Source organism: Erythrolamprus reginae, chromosome 1 (genome assembly GCF_031021105.1).
Source record: "Erythrolamprus reginae isolate rEryReg1 chromosome 1, rEryReg1.hap1, whole genome shotgun sequence".
Lineage (NCBI taxonomy): Eukaryota > Metazoa > Chordata > Lepidosauria > Squamata > Dipsadidae > Erythrolamprus > Erythrolamprus reginae.
The window spans coordinates 261,299,805-261,323,520 of NC_091950.1; the positions used below are offsets into that span (position 1 = coordinate 261,299,805).

Here is a 23,716-nt window from a genome sequence, read left to right on the forward strand (position 1 = left end):
AGCATATTTCCCCCAACAATCTCGGTCCGTATTTTACCGATCTTTGAAGGCTGAGTCAACCTTGAGCCTACTGAGATTTGATCTGTCAAACTGCTGGTAGCCGGTGATCAGCTGAAGTAGCTTGAAGTACTGCACTCTAACCACTGCGCCACTGAGGCTCTTGAATTTTGAATTTCCTTATACCACAGGCCAATTGTACAAGGCCCTCATAAAACTATTTTTTTAAAACAAAACCTTCTTTTGTTCCCAAGAAAATATCTATTTCTTCCCTTTTGCCATGTTTTTTTATTTATGGGCAATAAAATTAAAATACACAATGAGGTGCCATTAGTTGTTTTCCAAAAGTAATTCAGACACAAATCCTTTTTATTATTATTTCCATATTAATTTGCATTAGCACCGAGGGATGAAAACCATATTGCATCAGGAATAAGCAGCACTGCCACCTATCATATGTCTAATCCACCTATCCCAGCAAGGCAGCCTGTAAACCTAGCAAGAGAGATCAAAATTATTATTTACAGAATTCCAGAAACATAGTTTTTATTTTTAAATCAAAATGCAACCTAAATCTCTAAACTACAATGCTTCCAAACACAAGGGATATAGCTTCAAACATAATATTGTAGGAACAAGAGTAAAGCAAATGACCAGATAAGAATGGTTGGATATAGAGGTGGGTCTTTAGCCTTTTCTTAAAAAACATGAAAGGGGGCAATCAGAAATGGAAACAGCTGGAGGCACCATGGAGAAGTCTTCACCCTTTGTACCTGCAATAAATTTTAAAGACAATCAAAATTCTCAGCTTATGAAATAGGGCATAAGCCTATTCATATACAGAAAAGTTTCAAGCTATTTAGTATATAATTTAACTTGAAACCTTTCCAAACAGTATTCATTTGCTCCTGTCAAGGAGTACCCAACAGAAACCTAGTTGCCACATTTTTCTGAGTGGTGGCCCCTTCTTTAAAGAATATCATTCTCCATGAGGCATAGCTGACCCCCCTCCCAAAATGTTGTTTTGTTAGCAGGGGACTACAGATGGAGATAGAGCTGATCAAGTGGTTGATTTGTCTTATTGCTGTCCTGGGGGGGGGGGTGATTTTTCATATGGGTTTTTAATATAAGGTTGATTTTTTTTTAATGTTATAAGCTGCCCGGCATCATCTATATGTGACTTTGGTGGCTATATAGATTAGTTTAATAAATATATAATTCTAGACCATAATCAATTTTTACTTCCTTCAGTTGTCTAATTGGGCAAGAATTGCAACATGGATAAAATACTGTAGTAGCCAGAGTATTATTTTTTTTCCCAGAGAAGGGATGCAATTGATCATCTGTAGATGGAAAAGGTTTTCCTTGACACTATATCAAACTCAGGATCAAGAGCACAGGTTCAAGAGGATTCCAAGGCTGTGTTCTCATTTTTTTCAAGTGGAGTGAGGTGGGGACAAAACTTAGAAGTCATTTAGTCACCTTAGGCTGGGACGGATGGTCATTTCAGTCAGCCACCAAGATTTTGACTGACAAGTTTAGCATGAAAGCAAATTACTAGGAATGACGGAAATAAAGGAATGCTGTCCCTTCTTTCCTATTTTGTTATTATTGGAACAACAACTGTTTCCAAAGAGGATATTGACAGGAAGAAAATTAGCAAGCCACTAAATAAATGAAAATTATATGCCAATGATGTTGTAGTAACATATACTCATCAAAATCACTCTAGAACTGTTAATGGAATATATACAGCAATATGGTTTGGAATATAGAATTAGATTAATTTTTTTAATCCTCCCTTTATTATTTTCATAAATAGCTCAAGACAACAAACATACTTAATGCTCTTTTTATTTTGTCTACTACAACAACAACCCTGTGAGGTAAGTTGGGTGGAGAGAAAATGACTGGGCCAAAGTCACCCAGTCAGCTTTTCGTGCCTAAGGCCGGACTAGAACTCAGTGTTTCCTGGTTTCTAGCCTGATACCTTAATCATTATAGCAAAACGATTATATAAAAAAGGAAATATCTCCAACAACAGGATTTAATATTATTGCTGAAAAAATCAGACAACAGGGAATTTACTTAACAAAAAAAGTAGAGACTTCTTTATGAATAACTATTTTCAGACTTAGAAATATATAAAGGGAAATATATTAAGATGGAGAAAGTTAAATGGAAGGAAAATGTTATACTTAGTTAATATTTTGCTAAAAACTAGTATGTTTTACTGGTGGTATAACAGCCTAATACTGATTGCAAAAATAAAATTTCTTCTCTAAACGTTGGAAATGCAGTAATAAGGCTGGATCACTTTTTTAATATTTTGTGGCAATGCTATAAAGCCCACAAATTTTGGAAAATAATTTATAATAAAATGAAAGAGATTTTAAAAATTAAATTTACTTTCCAAACTTCTTTTTTCAGTTAAACATTACTAAATGTTACAAGGTATAACAAGCTGCTTTTCTTGAGCCCTGATTGAATCAGTAGAATCAGTAGTGAGTTCTACAGGTGAAACTCAAAAAATTAGAATATCATACAAAAGTTCATTTATTTCAGTAATGCCAACTTAAAAGGTGAAAAGTTAAATATGAGAAACTCATTACATGCAAGGCAAGATAATTCAAGCCGCGATTTGTCATAATTGTGATGATTATGGGGTACAGCTCATGAAAACCCCAAATCACCCATTTCAGAGAATTAGAATATTACATGTGATCAATAAAACAAGGATTGTACATTGAACAATATCAGACCTCTGAAAAGTATAAGCGTGCATATGTACTCAGTGCTTGGTTTGGGGCCCTTTTGCAACAATTACTGTCTCAATACGGCATGGCATATCAGCCTGTGGCACTGCTGAGGTGTTATGGAAGACCAGGATGCTTCAATAGCGACCTTCAGCTCTTTTGCACTGTTTGGTCTCATGTATCTCATTTTTCTCTTGGCAATGTCCCATAGATTCTCAGGTCAGGCGAGTGTGCTGGCCAATCAAGCACAGTAATCCTATGGTCATTGAACAAGTTTTTTGGTGCTTCTGGCAGTGAGGGCAGGTGCCAAGTCCTGCTGGAAAATTGAAGTCAGCATCCCCATAAAGCTCGTCTGCAGAAGAAAGCATGAAGTTCTCCAAAATCTGGTAGACAGCTGCGTTGACCCTGGACTTAATCAAGCACAGTGGACCAACATCAACAGATGACATGGTTCCCCAAATCAACACAAACTGTGGAAACTTCATGCTGCACTTCCAGCATCTTGCAGTGTGCCTCTCCATTCTTCCTCCATACTCTGCAAAGATTTCCACAGTCTCTGTTGATTTGGTCTTACATAACACCTCAGCAATGCCACAGGCTGATAGTTTCTAAGCCACATCACATTGAGGCAGTAATTGCTGCAAAAGGGACCCAAGTACTGAATACATATGCATGCTTATACTTTTCAGAGGTCCGATATTTTTCTATGTACAGTCCTTGTTTTGTTGATCGCATGTACCATATTTTTCAGAGTATAAGACACACCTTTTTCCTCCCTAAAACAGGCTGAAAATTCTGGTACTTTTTATACTCTGAATGTAGCTTTTTTGAAGCTCTTTTTCTCCAACCCTAACTAGGTGCTAACAATCTTCCCAGCTCTTATCTTGCAGGTACTTTCATTGTTACTTCTCTTTGCGAAGAATGTTTTCCAAGCCCTAAGTCTTAGGGGGTTTTCCATTGCTCTAACTTGCTCCAAATTTTCTTTCCAGGTGCTAATGATATTCCCAGCTCTTACCCCCTTGCAAGCTCTTTCATTCTTACTCTCTGTCAAGAATGTTTTCCAAGCCCTGTCTTTGTAGTTCTTTTTCATTGCTCCGAATGTTTCTTTCCAGCCCTAACCAGGTGCTAAGATTTTCCCAGCTCTTACAGGCTTGCAAGCTCATTGTTACTCTTTCTGAATAAGGGTTTTTTAAAGCCCTAACCAGGGGATAATGTGCTGAAACTGACCAGACTAAGGATGCTAGCCAGATGAGTACCTGGTAAGCAGATTCCTTTCCCCATTTTCCTCCCCCAAAATTAGGTGTGTCTTATACTCTGGTGTCTCTTATACTCTGAAAAATATGGTAATATTCTAATTTTCTGAGATGGGGGATTTGGATTTTCATAAGCTGTACCCCATAATCATCACAATTATGACAAATCACAGCTTGAACTATCTTGTCTTGCATGTAATCTCTCTCATATATTACACTTCACCTTTTATGTTGAAATACTGAAATAAATGAACTTTTGTATGATATTCAGATTTTTCAAGTTTCACCTGTAAATGCTTTTGCTATTGGTTCACGCATGCATGCAACGCTTCTGCGCATCCCGGGTGGGTGGGCAGAACTTCCTCCTGCCGCCGCTACCGGTTCAGAGAACCATGCCAAACTGGGAGCAACCCACTGCTGGTTAGAATGCATTATTGCAGGCAAATTTACTGCTCACTTCCAGAGTTTGATTCTGACTGGCTCAAGTTTGTCTCAGCCTTTCATCCTTCAGAGTTTTATAAAATGAGGATCAAGATTCTTGGGGGAAATATGCTGACTTTGCAAACTACTTAGAGAGCACTATAAAAGCAATATATAAAGTATATGAAGTATATGAAGCTGTATGCAAGTCTAAGTGCTATTGCTATTTTGTATGCTATTTTGTATAGCTCCTAGGATACTTTTGCCTTTCATTGGCGATTACACACACTCCCTCTGTAGAAGAAGAATAAATTTAAATTGTGGGAATCTGCATGAAAGTTAAAATTGGCATATTTGAAAAACTATTCAGATACAGAATTCAGTTCTATGTGGAAGCTATTCTTGGATTATACTTCCACATATGGTCCTATACAGCAGCCAACATTTGCATTTCTTCAAACACAAGCTTTTAACATTTACGTTTGTATTTGACTTGCTAAATATAGGGAGCTTTTTAGATGAAGTAGAAATTATTGTAAGTTTTAATCTTGATATAATACTAAATATTACTTTGAATATTTTTACTTAAACTTCTAATAATTATGTATCTCAATTCTGTGTACTTTTAAGCTTTTTATACTTTTTCCTGACTGATTTTTAAATAGAATATCAGTATAATTATTATAATTATTATTATTATTATTATTATTATTATTATTATTATTATTATTTAGACTTGTATGCCACCCTCATGGTACTCTGATTTTAGTTTTAAGTTATCCCAGGCTGACCCAGTTATATTTTTGGAGTACTTTTTCTGTAGAAGGATCTAAGTGAAAAATAGTTTTCAACTTAACCCTAACAAGACAGAATTGCTTTGTCTTCTAGGCCCTCCTAGATGAAAACTTCAATTGTACTGCACCTGACAGGACCAGGGTACAACAAACCATGGAGGAAGGGGTATCTTGTACTCACAACTCCAGTTGGCAAACAGGACCAGGAGTATTTTTGCACAAGTCCATTTGTGCACCAACTGCACCCTTTTCTTTGTTTGGGAGCATTGCTGAGTCACATCTTGGTCCCCTCAAAGTAGACTGCTGCAATGTAGCTGCCCTTAAATATTATTCAGAAACTGAATATTTGGGTGATGTAAGCAATTGTTTATAGCTCAATTTACCCTCCATCATAGCTTGGCAAGGTGCTTGACTCCTTGTAGGCCATCATGTTCAATTAAAAAAAATGTTATCACCTATAGAACCTTTAATGTTGTGGGACCAGATTATTTACAGAACCATCACTTACAGACGTGGTTGGTAAATCCACAGTAACTGAATTTAAACATGCCTGGGATAAACATATATCCATCCTAAGATAAAATACAGGAAATAGTATAAGGGCAGACTAGATGGACCATGAGGTCTTTTTCTGCTGTCAATCTTCTATGTTTCTACCTCTCCCTGATCTGTTTTGTCCATCTCAGTAGGTCTGACAGAGTTGGCATAGTATTAGATCAACAAAGGAGAACTTTTTGTGCTTGGTGAGGTATGTATGTATGTATGTTTGGTTTTTATATTAATTGATTTTTAATCATCAATACCAAATTACTATTGTACACTGTTTTATTGTCGCTGTTAGCCGCCCCGAGTCTCTGGAGAGGGGCGGCATACAAATCCAATAAATAAATAAATAAATGTTCAGAAAATGTCTAACCTGACTTTGCTGGCATGTCACACACAGATCCTGAATAAGAGATAAACATTTCCCTATCCTATCTTCCTCCTCACACATATCCACCCTGAACAGCAACACCAGGGCTTCAACTTCAGCTTAAGTTCTTCCACTTCCACTCAAAAGGGGTGTTGGTCTTAGCTGATACACCTCTTCTCATAGGGTGGAGCTAACCTCCAAGAATGTGATGACACCGTCCCTTCAGCCAATGAAGACTGAGTCTGAGAAACTGATATCTTTGTCCTCCTGCCACAATTCACCCTCTTTGACAAATGATGAGACTCCAAAGTCCAAACAAATGAGAAGATAACAATTTGATGTCCCAAAGTCCATACCAGACTAACTTTGGGTGGGATTGGAGGCTAGCTCCACCCTATGAGAAGAGACGTATCAGGTAAGAACAACGCCTCTTCTCCATAGTGTATAGAACTAACCTCCAAGAATGGGACATACCAAAACAGTCTGTCTGTTAGGAGGACTATGTCTGGCTGGCTTCCCTAGTCTGTAGCACCATGCATTAGAGAACCCTGTGACCAAACGCTGCCCCTGCCGATGCAAAAACGTCTATTTTGTAGTGGTGGATGAAGAGAGCTGGTGAGGCCCAAGTCGCCACCTGGCAGACCTCCTCAATGGATGCTTGAGTGGACCACGCAAACATTGTTGCAGTACTATGGATTGAGCATGCCATCACCTTGGTGGGTCATGGCATTTGCAATTATGCTGCATAGTCAGCACCTTATGATGGAGGAGGATGCCTTTTGTCCCAAGGAAGTGGATTGAAAGGAGACAAACAATGCCTCTGTTCTGCGCAAGGTGGAAGTGTGCTTGAGATAGATCTTTAGCGCCCTCCAAACAAGTTTATCCCACTGCCTCTCTAAAGAGTGCAAAGGGTTTGGGCAAAAATTGGGAAGGACAAGTTCCTGGTTTCTGTTAAAATAAGAGTTTATTTTTGGCACAAACATGGGGTCCATATGAAGGATTACCCAATCAGGATGAAATATACAGAGATTCTGCCCAACAGACAAGGTGACAAGTTCAGAAATCCTCTGGGTGGAAGTGACTGCCACTAGGAATGCCACCTTACAGGTAAGGTGGCAAAGTGAAGTTGTCTTCAAGGGCCATCCATCAATGACAGGAGAACCTTTGAGAGGCCCCATGTTGGGTACTGATGGATGATGGGAAGACACAAATTTACAGCCCCTTTCAAGAACCTGTGTAACAGGGAATGGTGAGACAAGAAGTCCAGAGAACTGCAGGACAAAACAGAAGATGTCACCTGATGTCGAAGCATATTTGAATATGTTAGTGATGGATAAATCAATAGGGGAGTACCCCACCTGCGAGCATCAGTAGCAGGTGACTTTCCAAGTGACCTACTAAATCTTTTGTGGGCGGCCTTCTAGAGGCCAGAAGAGTCCGTATGACGTCCTCCAGGATCTGACAACACCTTTAGAGAATCCCACTAAAGCACTGGGCAGTCAGTTGGTATCACCATGGATCCAGGATCTGACCTTTGGCAGTGGCGGGATCCTCCATGGCTGGAAGACTGAGAAAGCTTTGAGGTCTGTGAACCAGGCTCTCCTGGACCAATGGGACCAAGGAGCAACACCTCAGCCCTCTCCTCCAAAATTTTCCGGATTACTTTGGGGAGGAGATGCAGATGAGGGAATGCAAATAGTAGGCCGATTGTCCAATCACAGTGGAGGGTATCCCCTCCTTCTGAACCCTGGGTCTGGTATTGAGTAAAATACCTGGCTTGGCATTCTTAGGGGTGGCGAAGAGGTCCATGATGGGAAGACCAAAGTGACTCATCAGGGCTTGGAAGAGGGAAAGATGAAAATTCCACTCCGCCTGGTCTATAGTGGTGCAGCTGAGCCAATCCACATTGGCCATCCCAGAGATGTGCTCCACCAAAAGTAACAGGTTACGTTCTGCCCACAGCCCCAGGGATCTGGCCTCATTCTTGAAATGGCAGGACATAGTGCCCCCTTGCTGATTTATATGAGCCTTTGAAACACATTATCAGTCACCACCAGGGTGTGCAAAGTAGCCCCCATTTTGAACTGAATATAGCTCCAGCTTGTTGATGTTAAGTTGTGCATCTGATGCAGACCAAGTGCTCTGAGCTATGACTGACTGTATATACCACCCCCCACCATACATGCTGGAATTGGTGGTGATGGTAACTTTGCAGGGCTCTAGAAAGCAGCAACCTTTCGCGATGGCGGGTGAGGTCCACCAATGGAACGAGTGTCAGACGGCAGATGAAACAATGACCCTGGAAGCCAATGTGCTATGTCCCAACCTACGAAAGGGCAAGAAAACCATTTCAGGTCTCTGGAGTGCAGGTGAGCCCAAGGGGTGGTATGGATAATAATAATAATAATAATTATTATTATTATTATTATTATTATTATTATTATTATTTATTAGATTTGTATGCCGTCCCTCTCCGTAGGCTCGGGGCAGCTCACAACAACAATAACAATATAACAAATCTAATACTTAAAAGCAACTAAAACCCATCATTAAAACCATACAACACAAGCGTACCATAAACTATATAAGCCCGGGGGGATTTCAATTCCCCATGCCTGGCGACATAGGTGGGTCTTAAGCAATTTACAAAAGGCAAGGAGGGTGGAGGCAGTTCTAATCTCTGGGGGGAGTTGATTTCAGAGGGCCAGGGCCGCCACAGAGAAGGCTCTTTCCCTGGGGCCCACCAGACAACATTGTTTAGTTGACGGGACCCGGAAAAGGCCAACTCTGTGGGACCTTATCAGTCGCTGGGATTCGTGCGGCAGAAGACGGTTCCGGAGGTATTCTGCTCCGATGCCATGTAGGGCTTTATAGGTCATTACCAACACTTTGAATTGTGACCAGAAACTAATCTGCAGCCAATGCAGGCCACGGATTGTTGGAGAGACCGAATCTAGGTAGCCCCACAATAGTTCTCGTGGCCGCATTTTGCACGATCTGGAGTTTCCAAACACTTTTCAAAGGTAGCCCCATGTAGAGAGCGTTGCAGTAGTTGAACCTCGAAGTGATGAGGGCGTGAGCGACTGTGAGCAATGACTCCCTGTCCAAATAGCGCCATAGACATGGGGTGGAGATGTATAACTGGGTATCATCAGCATACTGATGATACCTCACCCCATGCCCTTGCATGATCTCACCCAGCGGTTTCACGTAGATATTAAATAGCGGGGGGAGAGGACCAACCCTTGAAGCACCCCAAAGGGAGAAACCTAGAGGTTGACCTCTGCCCCCCCACTAACACCGACTGTGACAGACCAGAGAGGTAGGAGGAGAACCACTGCAAAACAGTGCCTCCTACCCCCCCAACCCCTCCAGCCGGCGCAGAAGGATACCATGGTCGATAGTATCGAAAGCCGCTGAGAGGTCAAGAAGCACCAGGACAGAGGACAAGCCCCTATCCTGGGCCCACCAGAGATCCATCAGTGCATCCAAAGCAGTTTCCATGCTGTAGCTGGGCCTGAATCCAGACTGTTGAGGGCCTAGATAATTGGCTTCTTCCAAGGACTGCTGTAGCTGTAGTGACACCACCTTGTCGACAACCTTCCCCCAAAAGGGAAGGTTGGAGACTGGATGATAGTTATTAAGCATGGCTGGGTCCAGGGAAGACTTCTTGAGGAGTGGCTGCACATGTGCCTCCTTGTAGAGAGCTGGGAAGGACCCCCCCCCCCCAAGGAAGCATTGACAATCTCCTGGACCCAGCTCCGTGTCACCTCTCAGCTGGCCAAAACCAACCAAGAAGGACATGGATCCAGTAAGCAGGTGGCGGAACTCACAGCTCCAATGGCCTTCTCCACTTCATAAGGTGTCACCAAGTCAAACTCCTCCTAGACAGATGGACAAGGACAGGCCCCAGTCATCTCGACTGACTTGTTGTCAGCCAACACTGCTATCCAATCAGAGTCAAGGTCTGTCCGGATCCGAGTGGTTTTATCAGCGAAAAATGTATTGAACTCCTTGGCACTGCTCTGCAAGGGCTCCCCAATTCCCCCCTGGTTAAGAAGGGAACAGGTCATCCTAAACAGAGCGGCCGGGCACGATTCCGTTGATGCAATCAAGGCGGCATGATACGCACATCTTGCCGCCTTGAACGCCACTTTGTAAGTCTTAATATGGTTCTCTAGACGTCTCTTCTGGCGATTCAACTCCCGGAGTTCCTTGGTGAACCAAGGCGCTCTCCAGGGTCTGGTGCCACAGAGAGGTCACAACTCTGCATTTCGGTCAAGAGCCTCTGTCGCAGCCCTATTCCAGGCCACGGCAAGAGACTCTGCCGAGCTGCAGACGAGTGAATTTGGTAAAACCCCAAGCGCCCTCTGAAAGCCCTCTGGGTCCATCAGGCGTCTGGGGCGGAACCACCTAATCAGTTCCGCCTCCCTGCAGGGGAGGATTGGAGCCAGGTAGTCAAGCCGTAGTAGAAAATGGTCTGACCATGACAAAGGCAAGACATATAAACCCCTTAATCTCAGATTATTCAATTTCTCCGAGAGAAATACCATGTCGGGTGTGTGTGTCCCCTCGTGAGTTGGACCCTGTACTACTTGAGTCAGGTCCATGGCTGTCATGGTGGCCATGAACTCCTGTGCTAACCCGGAGGACTCGCTGAGTGACAGTAAATTAAAGTCCCCCAAGACAATGAGTCCGAGGAACTCCACCACCAACCTGGCCACCTCCTCGAGCAGCGCAGGCAGGGCTGTTGATACGCAGCAGGGAGGCAGGTACATAAGTAACAAGCCCACTTGAACCCCTAAATCCAACTTTACCAGGAGGGACTCACAACCCGCAATCTCGGGAGCAATGAGATGGCAGCTTTGGGGAATACTATTTTGGCCCAGAATATGCTGAGAGTTCAGAAATACTGTGCATTCCTGGAGATACACACCATGCACTCCAGAGAATCAACAATGGCTCCCAAATGGGTCAGTCTATTTGAGGGGGACATGTGGCTTTTCTCCAAATTCACTGATGGTTACCTGAACATCTTGTAACACCTGGACGATGACTAAATAAGGATGTCCCACAAGAAACATTGTACACACATAGGAATAGATGTTAGATCTACTGTCAATGGGGCAGCAATCCCAGTGGCCATTGGAATAAGGTTCGCCACATCTGGGAAGTCGGAGCTCCTGAAATCTCAGTGTGGGGCAGAACATCCCAAATGTCCTTGTCAGAGAGGGTTAGATTTGGGTTGTCCAAGGACATGCTACACCCAGTCTAAATAATAATAATAATAATAATAATAATAATAATAATAATAATAATAATAATAACAACAACAACAACAACAATAACAACAACAACAACAACAACGGACTCAGAAGGATGAAAAGATGCCACATCCTCTTGGGCCCCATCAAAATCACTTTTGGTTGCTGGAGCAACCCCCTCTGATCATCCAAGATTGTAGGCTTGCTTACCGCTGGAGGATCAGGGACAAATTTTGTCCAGCACCTTGAACCTGCAAGATTCACCTGGAGACCTTCTCTGCCCAGCCGAGGTCTGAGCCCCTTCCCCAAATGGGTTGCAATCCACCCACTTTAATATCCTATTCTTGCATGCCATATCCTTATTATGCGCCAATTAAATCCCCAAAAAATGGTTTTAATTTGATAGCTGCCAAAAGAAACAGTTAAAAAGAACTGTAGCTCTTTCTATGGTGAACTGGAAACTTTACTGCTTGTAGTCCCCAAACAGTCCAATGTGGAAATTCAGTTTGTTCTCTGGCCTCTTGAGTTGACCAACTCAAGAGGCCAGAGAGGTCAGACCACAGCAAGTTAGTAAGGCTATCATAAACACATCACAGAATAAGTAAACTGGTAGATTTGGAAAATGTTAGTGATACATATATTATAATGAAACAGAAACAACATTCAACAATGAGACAATTTCTTCCTTGTATAATTGTGAACAAGATTAAACTGAACAACTAACATCTTGATGTAAATATATAGTAAACCACATTTGAAATGAAGGATGCAATTCGGATGGCATGATACCATTCCAGAAAAGATGTAGAACTTGAAGATTACATGACATTGATTCTAGTTTTTCCTTTCCACCAATTGGGCAAAAATATTGTACTCTATAATTTACCAAAAAAGGGAGAGACTAAATGGAGATATGATTTTTATTAAGCACAATAAACAACAAACAGCTCCCTAGACTTCAGGTAATATGAAATCATCTGGAACTAGTTCAAATTAGACAAAAAAAGAGTATACAGTAGTTTCTTATAAAAAGAAAACTATAAAACTATAAAACTAAGCCAGTAGCAACTTTTTATAAAAACTATAAAAAGTTGCTACTGGCTTAGGCATTTCTAAAATCACAGAGAACAAGACTATTAATGGCTAAGTACTGATTTAGGCAGTACTGAACACTGTTATAGATTGAATATAGACTTTCCCATCATGGTGTCCTCCAGATACACTTAATTTCCAAATTTCACAGTTATTACAGTAATTTGGGAATAGTGGATTACCCAATCAACAGCTTCAAGTAGCACCACAAAGAAGTCCATGCCTATTTTTTATTCCACATATAGATATCTAGAAGTATTTGAGTGGCTGCTGTGATTGACAGGAAATGAAACTAGATAGACTAGATAGATTTTAATATACTATATTAGGAAAAAATTATTACCGGTAAACTAAAAATGCTAAAAAGGTTTTTTTACTGATAAAGTACATTTCACTATCCATTATTTTAACTGCAAGCAAAAAAATTGTAAAGCTTATTAAATAATCAATTTTAAAACGGAAAGAAAGCAATACATTTATTATCACACTCAATTATGGAGGAGCAAGGAAAAAATATAGCAAATATATTTGCTGCATAAAATACTTTAAAAATAAAGTTCTTATTTTTAGGAAGTAGCTATCTTCCATTTGCACATGATACATAACTGGGGGTGGTAATCAATATGAAACACATAATTTTTGATTGTTAACTGCAGGTGTAGTGGAGAATAAAAGCATGACAACTCAAATAGCAAAGAGTATAAATAACTTTATCAGTATTTTTTAAGTAGGAAAGTCATAAACCACATTTTGTAGTATCTCATAGGGCAAGAAGGAAAAGAGAAAGGTACTTCTCCTTCTCTTCCCTACTACTACTACTTTTCTTCATTACAAAGTGCATATGATGATTTTTCTTCAAACTGAAACATATTTTGAAGATCACTTGCATGAAAAAGAACTTGGAGCTGCTAAGAAATATTTACAAAATGCAAATAACCTAAACTAGCTTGCAATTAAGAAAAAAGCATAGCAAACAACCAAATTTCTCATATACATCTAGTTTAGCTCTCACGTTTGAATAAAAAATAAAATTCTATCTAAACATGTGCTTTTGTTATTACTACTGCAAATGCCTAATACCTACTATTCTTAAAAAAAGATACTCTACTCTACTAGTCTACATTTTTTGAAAAGGGTGCTGTATCCCATCAATTCTACTTTTTAAAAAAATACTCTTTACAGAGAAAAGAGTATTTATTTTTGTTGCAAATTTGACCAACTGTCCCAGCAAAATTCCCATTTCTATTATTTGGACCTACTTATTCTTTGCTATAAGCAGCAAAGAACCATTGTAGCAGAAATCTAATCATTAGCAGCAGCATTCTCATCTAAATCACAGTACAGATTTGGTCAGGGGGAAAATATAGACTGCGCTCTGAATTATTGTAGGCAATTGAGTTAAATAAAACCTCAAGGGTCCAAAGCTTATATATTAGCAAGTGAACTATAAAAATGAAACTCATTAAAAAAAAACCAATGGCTATTGCACATGTAACTAAGCTATGGGTTAAACATTAAATATATCTGAAACTATTTACTAACTACTCCTAATAGATCAAGCATTAGACATAATCCCATACATTGTGCAATTTGTCACCAACAGAAACATAGAAAAATAATATATATTACATGTATGCAACTTTTTCAGTGGCCAATAGACAATCTACCATTTGATTGCTTCCATTTTTGCAAAGTGCAAATAAAAAGTTTTTGTTGTGCAAAATGCAATTACTTTGCTATTAAAAACAAACCAACTAATAAACCTCTGCTATCTAGAGATCCAGTGTCACAAAATAAATTGCAATTTTAATATCAAAAGTGTATTACTATCACTTTGAGGGATTGCAAACAAATATTTATACTTCATTCATTAGATAAATGCTATGATTATAATTGGGAAGAGCAGTCATTTTGCCTCGGCCCCCAGGAAAATTCAATTAGATACAATTATTCTGTGATTTTTCACAGAAAATAACTATGGGCAGGTTGTTATCCTACAGAAATGATGTATCAATGAGAAGATTCTAATCATTCTAAAATGTCCCTGATTGGATTTTGATCCCAACCCCATCAATATTAATGGTATTTAGCTTTTTTAGGGGTCTGTTTTTGAAAGAAACATGGCCAACATCATCTTCAGAATGCAGATTTTCAATTTTTCATCTCATTGTGCTACTATTCAGAAAATTTAAGTTACATTAGTTGCATCATTACCAATAATATTTTAGCTAGAAATATGGCATAACTCAAATATCAAGAATAAAGAGTATTGAAGATGATTTAATATACTACCTTAACTTAGATTATTATGTTGGCCCTTAAGGTTTGATTGATAAATTAACAACAGAGATTCAAGCAAAGATTATGCAAAAGTTTGCCTCTCTGAACAGTTATTCTTTCCAAATAATGACTAAGAGCAAATGTTTAATACTTCTTGTATGCCTAACTTTCACAACTATAATACTGTTTCCTAAACAGGGAAAAATAGAAATTGGAAAAAACTTCAGACTTTAACATTTTGTGCAGTCTTATCACTTGCCTTTTACTAATTTTACTAGCATGGGAAGAGAAAGACATATTTCAAAGTCTTTCGTTTACATATTTCCATATTGATCTTGAGTATAACATTAATCTCAGATTCTCATGCATTCTATATTACCTATAGTAAAAGAATATATACCAAACCCAATGCATTATCTTTTATAGTACCGGTAGTTGTATATTCCAGATAATTTTATAGCATGCTTGTTTAAAATAGGATGGGTCACAACTGCCATTAGATGGCAGTGTTCAACAACTTTCCATTGAAATACAGTACATTAGGTTAAGGATTATGGTAGTTTCAGTACTCCTTACACAGTAATTAAACAGTAGAATAATTTATAAATTGCTTCTTTTAAAATGCTTAGCTTGAGAAAATTTTTAAGATTTATACAGTAAATTGATTTTGAATTTTAGAGCCTGGGATTAACAGAACTTAATAGAATTTTATAAATGTTCTGTCTAAAACATGGGGATGCAGAAAGTTGGAAGCTCAACCACCTTTATTATCTCTCTTAATAAAACTGCAAAACAGCAGCTTTCCTGAAATGCCATATCAAAATTTGAATTTGTTACATGTTGGAAATAATCTTTACGGTATATAGACCTTTCCACTGTCCCCTATAGAATATTGCATGTCAAAGAGAAACATTTTTAAAAATGTTAAACCCAAGTTATGACCATATTTTCAATGTTCAATTACTCTTGAAATTAAACTACATTTCACAATCTTCTAGCATTGGTGTTAAATATTTGGATGCTTTTCTAGGGAAAAATGTAATATTAATATCGGATATTAAACTGGATTGGCATTTGGCATATATTAGATAAGATAGCAAACTTTACATAGAAAATGATTCGCATATACATGAAAAGGAATACAATAAGTGCAATTTTAGATTAATACAATGGGAAAGCAACCTCTGTACTGGAGATTCTTTGAGACAAGACCTAGAATCCTTTCTAGACTGTAATCTGTCCTACAGCTGACATGTTCAAAATAGCAAGTCCTGGAAGCAGCAATGCAGATTCTAAAGACTGACAGACAAGGCTGTTTCCTACACTTTGCTGATTTATAGGCCATTCCCACATGTAACTAAGAATGCCCGACATTTAGGACATGCTTGCAACACTTATTAAATGAGGTTAATAATTAGATAACATTACTAGAAACTAGTAATTTAGATCCCTTGGTTGGTACAGCTTCATATTCCCAGCTGTCGCCCTTATTTATTTCTGACCAAATTTTACAGTTACCCGTAGAAATCCAAATCAGTTTCAGAGCTCCTTCTTCTGGAATGTTTCTCCATTTATTTTCACTGATGAGCCATTTTTCATTGTTCTATCACTAAAATTCCAGTCAACGGGAGAAGAAAGTTGAAGAGTCTTTTTGTATGCCCAGTAGGGATTAAGTATGAAGGTAACAGCACTCAATCCTGTTAATAAAACAGTAAAGTATAAGAGTCCCAGATTTTCCATCACAGCATTCCAATTGGAAAGACACACCCACCACATATGGTAGGTAAGCATCATGCGACAATGAAACATGTGGATCATTATCCATTGGCTTGCCTTCCAAATGAAAGTATTAGCCCAGCCAGCCTAGAGAAAAAGAAAAAAAGAAACCCAAGTTAAAAAACCAAACATATCTCATATTTCACATGAAACAAGAACCATATTAGCAAAGTTAAAGCATTATAGAACCTTACTACTTCCAAATTTGTTGAAAGTTATGAAAGAAGCAGGCAATAAGAAACATAACTAGCTTGTAAGTAAGAATTTGATTAAACATCTGGATGACCTTTTGGAGGACAAAATGGAATGTCAGCAAGAAAAACTATTAGGAAGTAAAATTACCAGTACATTCTTCCAAATTGAGCAAATTCATGCCTTTTTATCTTATGACTGAAAATGATCACTCAAAGGAAAAATAACCTTTTGCATATGCCAAGACAGCAACTTTATAATCCATGCCCTACATCAGTTACAGAACTGGAAATGCAGGAGAAAATGTCCCAACACATAAATCTTAGAAGACTGCTCCAAAAACAGACTTATTTAACAACAGATCTATATTTCATATATGGAGTGTGTCAAATCCGTATTAAATAGTACTGTCTACCTTTTAATTTAAATAAAAAGAAGGATGTTTCCTACAATATTATCTCAGGCTGTATTACTAGAAAGTAGAATTCAATTGAGAAGAAAGAGCCAGTTTAATCTAGTAGTTAAGGCAATATGTTAGAAAGCAGGAGACTGTGAGTTCTAGTCCTGCCTTAGCCATGAAAGCCAGCTGGGTGACCTTGGGCCAATCACACACTCTTTAAGCCCAAATCATGGGGTAGTGGTTGCAAAGAAAATAAGAGAAAAGTGTTTGCTCTATTCATAAAAATAATAAAGGCAGCATATACATGAATTTGTCCTTTAGTATTCTAAATCCATCTTACTAAAACAACTTTATGGTGTTCTAAGTACTCTAACAAAGGTAATATTAAATTGGAGACTTCAGTATTCTGATATAAACTTCTCCCATCCATCCCAATATCTCTAGAGAATAGGTTGAATCCTAAGGCAGGAGAAATCTGAAAATTTATAATCTCTCCCTGCTTGTACTTACTGAGGACATTACTTAGCAATATAAATCATGTTTATGTGAACTCGGTTAACTATACCAGTACAGTATGTTCAATTCCAGTAGTATCTCAAGGGAAACATTGGAATTTTGAGCCAGGTTCCAAAACTGCTGATTGATATTTCACCTAAACATAAACAGATGGCCAGAAGCCTCCTAGCAAAATCTAAGCAAACAATACCTACTTGAAGTTGACACTCATATGGAAGCATAATAACCCACAGTATTTAAATTGCTCAGTTGTTCCTATGAATTTAATTGTTCCTTAAAATTTTGAAAGTAATCCCATATCTGTTTGGAGACACCATGGTCTGACAAAGAAGTTCTTTAAGGCAGTTTTAAGGGACAGCTTCTGAACAGTTACATATACAAATCTCCCCTTCTTACTGCTTTGTCTGCCACCTCCAAATGAAGGTAGTAAAAGTTTACACAGATTCCATTCGCTATCTTTTCCTTTATCTATCCTAATGACACATACAGTTAACTTCCTCTTAAGGTCTTAGAGAAAGAAGATGATTATGTCATGACCTCACATACAAAATTTTACATAACTTCCTCAAAAGTTATGATTTTTTGTTGATATCAGAATGTAGTTGCAAGAAGTAAACATTCTCAAAACCAAGTTCAAGATAATTATTTTCTTGGACTGGTGGTATTGCAGGGCAGTCAACAAGCAACCCGCAGAAGTAGTAGTTTTAACCTATGGTGCCATGTCACAGGAGAAAAAAATCAAATTACGTACGTAGTTCACAATATGAGTCCCTAGGGAAATGGGCTGCATGGAAATATAAATAAATAAATATTGTGAAACAGGACACTATATGTATTTCATATAGAATCACATCTTATTTAACTACTTAAAACACACAGATAACAGCAGTCTTCCATTGGTGTGGTGGGTCTCCCCCATGTACCAACCTATCCTAGATTGAAATTCTTAATACAACTTGAGTTCTTCATTGGAATGCACACTAATTATCAACATGTATTGTTTTAGATCAGATTATAAATCATGTAACTCAACATTCTTATTAGCTAGTCGTACAAAGGAAAAGACAGAGCTCTCATACCCCCCCCCCCCCACTCCCGAGATAGGATCATGAATGGAATTGACAACTACATGGCTAATTTCCACCAGCATTATTTTGTGTCTCAAATGCTTCATCACTCTTCCAGTACAGAAAGTTGTTTACCCCTAACCAGATTTATTGATTCTATAACATTTTTCCAAAACAAGTGTTTTGGATGCATTTGTATTCTAAAACACACTCCTAAGTTAAATCCAAAGTAGCATTTAAAGTTAAATTTAAATTTGAAGTAGTAAATGTAATAAACAAAGTACTGAATTAATAGATTTAATATTTCATCTGGATTATCTCAAGGTACATAACCTATTAAAAATGATTTATTCAATCAGGGGTTACTCCTAGCTGTTGCTCTACCACATATTATTATTTTATTATTTATTAGATTTGTATGCTGCCACTCTCCGAAGACTATATCTAGAACTTAATGTTCTAGAATAAGCTAATATTTTCAAGTGTGCATTTATTATGACACTATTCTGTAATAGTTATATCTGTTAGTAGATGAAGAACACTAGCAGTGAGGACCTCCAAGAAACTATGTATTCAGACATAGTCTGATCACTCAGAGACCTGAATGGAAATGGATATAATAACAGAGAAGAGATGGAGGATTAAATTCTACATAGAAGAGTCAGCAAGAAAAAATTGAAGAGTGAGAGTTGTAGCCTGAACTAGCAGAATAAAATGCCTCATTACTTGAAACAAGCTGTCACCACGCTCTCAGACTTGCTGCAATTCTAGCCTGTTTTGCGATATGGACTTCCATTGGGGACTAGTCCAGACAAGATACGGTATGTAATTTTATGTAGCAACCATAGCTCTTCTTTGCTCACTGCTTTCTCACCTTTAAAAGCATCCAAGACATGCAAGTGAAAGGTGTACTCATCTCAAGTAGCATTCCCATCAAAGGTATGTAATGTCCAGATTTTATGTTGATTATGAGACCCAAAAAACCACCAAAGGCAAGAAAATGGTGAACAACTACAAATAAATCAAATGTTTTAAAGACAAAATTAGAGACGTGAACGGCTACATTTTCCAGCAAAAAGAAGCCAGAGGCTATGAGGCAATTGAACCAACTCCAGTCCTGCTGGGAATAAACCTTGTCAGCTTGAAAAACTGGATCTAAAAGTAAAGCCCAGAAGCCAGATACACAACTCTGAATACCGAAAACGCCTCGTGTAGCAGCCAGATTCCAAAAGACTTTCTCCTTCGCTGGCAATGAACGGTAAGTTATACTCAACCATGAAGACAAAAAGTGTGAAAACCAAAATATTCCCAAGTAGAGAAAGAAGCCAATGGCCACTAGTGCCAAACGAACTTCCCACAGAAAATAATTCCAGGCAAATATGGATCTAGATGTTGCCTCATCATTTTGAAGATTCATGTCTTCTACTTAGGTTGAAGTGGTTTGGGGAGCATCCACCTGTCAGGTCCACTTAAAAATCTTGAACTTTTGCCCATGCAGTGAGCAGCAACCAAATTCTCATTGTCACCTGTAGAAAAAGAAAAGAAAAAATGCTGTATATAGTATAGAAATACATACATTTCACATACCTAGTTCCAAGAAGTCATACAGACTCAGTTTACACACTGCACTAAGAAGTTCTTCAGTTTGGGTAAAGCTTTTTGTACAGTATAATCAAAATGGCTTAGAATTTGTGTAGCCCAATAATAATTATTTCAACAAACTGATTAAGTAAACATCAAATGAGAATTCAACTATGCATTATTAGTAGCAGTGCAAAAGTTGCTTGGGTTTCTTGCACATACTGTCCTTCTGCAATTAACACTGAGATAAAGAATCACACATTGCTTCTTAGTATCTACCACTGGCCATATTAGTGTGGTTCTGAATCCAAACCCTGACCTATATAAACAAGTCATGTCTTTGTGATGACAATTAAATGTTTAAATATATACTTTTTGTTTATCTAAGTTTGTATGTAATGAACTTATTTAGTTATGTTTTTTAAAAAATATTAGAGTTGCACACACCTAATTATGAAAAGTGCTTTCTGAGGAGAAACCTAAAGATGGAATGGGGAATAGCTGGGTGACAGAATACCTAGCGTTGCCTTCCTTGATCTGGTGCCCCCCACAAGGACTGAACTTATAAAATGGCACTGCAGAACAGCTTAGACAAATTATGGTTGACTAATTTGTGACAATATATTATTTAAATTCAGTCAATGTAATCAGTATACGATTTGATATGTTGTGTGACTCTGAATACTCAGGTCAATTCAGATAAATATGGTTAACTAAACCATAAGTAAACAGGGACAGAGTTATGAGCTAAATAAAAACATAATCAGTGGTTATAGCCAACTATGGCTTCTTTCACTGTGTTTTTACCCTTCCTGGGTTGTAATGCACAATGTTAGGAAAATGAAGTTGCACATACTTAGGGAATACTAAGACCCTAATAATATGTAACTGCTGTATTTTGCAGCGAATTTCACAGATGCACACATGACTGCCTAGTAATTAGCAGGGAAGGGATGTTTTCAAGCTTTCTTCCATTATGCCTGCAGACGGATTTAAGTAAGTGCTAAGTTCCAGATGCATATTTCATTCCTAGCCATTATACATTATAAGTATACACTATGATTCAGATCTGGATCACAATAATTAACACTTAACTGGAAATAAATGCACACAGACATACAACCATAAAAAAATATGCCGTACTTGCTAATATCCTACCAGATACTTTTTGCAATTTTTCCTAACTTCTGACTTTATTTTTAAAACAGTACTACATAATTCTCTCTGTGATGGCTTTCTACAGTAATGCTTGTAGTTGTTTGATTACCAAAGACAGAATTACATTTTTCCCCCTAGAGTTGACAGGCACTCAATTGACAGACTGTCCTGCGTTTACACAAAAATCAGGTAAGCCTAATTCAGAATTGAATTCCCAATTCCATGTGTCTGAGGATGACTCCAACACAGGACAGAAGCAACACTTAGTTCAACATTATCCGTCCTACCTTAAGATATTTTTAAAATAAATTTCTGCAGCCTGATCTTTTTAACTTGGAAATGCAAAAAGGTAAGTAAAGCCATTGTCACTAGATGGTCACCATATATTGTCAGTAATTTCATATAAGGTATTCTTCTGATGAGTCTTCCAAAATCCTGTCTTCCTGAGTCCTTTCTCTGTACATCTCAATGCTTAAGAATATCTTTCTGGGTAATGAAGACAACTAAGCCATCCCAAATGCCCAAGGCTTCTCCAGATTAATTCTTGCCTAGCAACAGATTTAATATAAGTAAAGTTTTGTGACACCCTCATTAAATACTTAAAACCAATAGGAAAAACTGTTTTTATGGAAGAGTGGCTGCCCTAACAACTCTGAAGAAACAAAGGGACGGGAACAGTACTGTATCCTGAAAATTATATTTCCAGTTACAAGTATTCCTTGACATACAACCATAATTAACTCAACATTTCCATTGCCAAGTGAAACATTTGCGAAGTGAATTTTGCTCTACTTTATGACCTTCCTTGCCACAGTTGTTAAGCGAATCACTACAGTTGTTGAGTTAGTAACACGGTTGTTAAGGGAATCTAGCTCCCCGTTGACTTTTCTTGTCAGGTCACAAAAGGTAACCACATGAGCTTGATATACTGTAACTGTCATATATAGGAGTCTACTGTGCCAAGGGTTCAAATTTTGATCACAAGACCACAGGGATGCTGCAAGGGTTGTAAGTGTGAAAAAATAATAATACACTGCTGCAAAAAATAAATGGAACACTTAAACAACAGAATATAACTCCAAGTAAATCAAACTTCTGTGAAATCAAACTGTCCACTTAGGAAGCAACCCTGATTGACAGTCAATTCCACATGCTGTTGTGCAAATGGAATAGTTGTTCAAATGAAATATTCAATGAGAATATTTCATTCATTCAGATCTAGGATGTGTTATTTGAGTGTTCCCTTTATTTATTTATTTATTTTGAGCAGTATACTTTATTGTCATTGTCAATACAACAAAATTGTACTTGACAACGAAAGTCACAAGACACCCAGAGACTAGTCCCAACACACATATTAAAAAGCCCCACCCACCTCAAATTCCCCACCCTGAACCACCCAAACATCTGCACAAAAAACGGTCATAGGTCACTGTTGTAACTTTGGTCGCTAAATGAACTGTTGTAAGTCGACATGTGCTTCCTTCAGATCTCCTCTCCCTCAAGTCTCCTGCTCTTTAAAAAGGAATCCCAATTAGTTTTACTTCTGGTTTAAAAAAGTGTCTTCCGAAACTGTAAAACAAACAAAAGAAAACCCACCATCCGAGAGCAACAAGCTGCCTTTGTCCATGGGCGGGTGGCAAACGGAAACCGGGGTTTATGAACTACGTCTCGTGTCCCAGCTTCACCCTTAAAATAAACGCTGGCAACCGAGGAGAGTTGCTTTTGTACTTAACTCCCTCCTCACACACGCACACACTTAAATGGATTGCCACAGCCTTCTTTATTCGTTTCAGAAGCACCTTCAGATCATAGGACATATAACGTTCAACAACCCGAATTAAAATAATGTAAAATAAATCCAGAAACCTCCTCCCCGTCTCCATGGTCAGAAATTGCCACAGCGAGAGAGGCAGAGGAACACACACCTTGCAGCTCGCCAAAAAGGAAGCCGCGTTTTTTCCTCTTTCTCTTCTCACGGCTCTATTTAGAAGCGGTGCTCTTACCAAGACGCCAAGGCCTCGTCGGCTTCCCTTCCTCTTCTGCAACTGCCCTGCGTCTGACTTCTGTTTTATCTCTCTGTAGAAGTTTTGGTTTGGTTTGGGGTTGTTGGTTTGTTTGTTTTTTTAAAAAAAACGTCGTCTTCCTGTCACGCGCTTAACCCCCCCCCCCCCTTCCTCCCTCCTCGCGGTCAGCCGGGTCCAAATCGACGCTTTCGGTTGAGGCCGCCTTAGCAGGCGTTGCGTGCTCGTGCACT

At 38.5% G+C, this 23,716-nt stretch overlaps 1 protein-coding gene across 2 annotated transcripts; it reads right to left on the reverse strand.

Annotated features, from left to right (window-relative positions):
* Positions 1-259: 259 nt before the first annotated feature.
* CLN8 (CLN8 transmembrane ER and ERGIC protein) lies at positions 260-23,716 on the reverse strand. Of its 2 annotated transcripts, XM_070732900.1 has the most exons (4): positions 23,388-23,693; positions 19,595-20,246; positions 16,288-16,632; positions 260-770 (listed from the first exon to the last, which is right to left on the reverse strand). In XM_070732900.1, exons 2-3 carry the CDS (start codon positions 20,135-20,137, stop codon positions 16,309-16,311), a joined length of 867 nt encoding a protein of 288 aa, XP_070589001.1. In that variant the 5' UTR covers positions 20,138-20,246; positions 23,388-23,693; the 3' UTR covers positions 260-770; positions 16,288-16,308. The 2 variants fall into 2 exon arrangements, with proteins under 2 accessions (XP_070589001.1, XP_070589000.1); XM_070732899.1 differs by lacking the exon at positions 260-770 and having other exon boundaries at positions 13,179-16,632; positions 23,466-23,716.

What these genes read in the sequence shown, in the direction of transcription:
- CLN8 (XM_070732900.1), bottom strand. Translation starts at nt 20,137, where the DNA reads ATGAATCTTCAAAATGATGAGGCAACATCTAGATCCATATTTGCCTGG. An exon ending in TGTCTTGGATGCTTTTAAAG is followed by an intron (nt 16,633 to 19,594) that starts GTGAGAAAGCAG and finishes CTTTTTCTCTAG; the next exon opens with GCTGGCTGGGCTAATACTTT.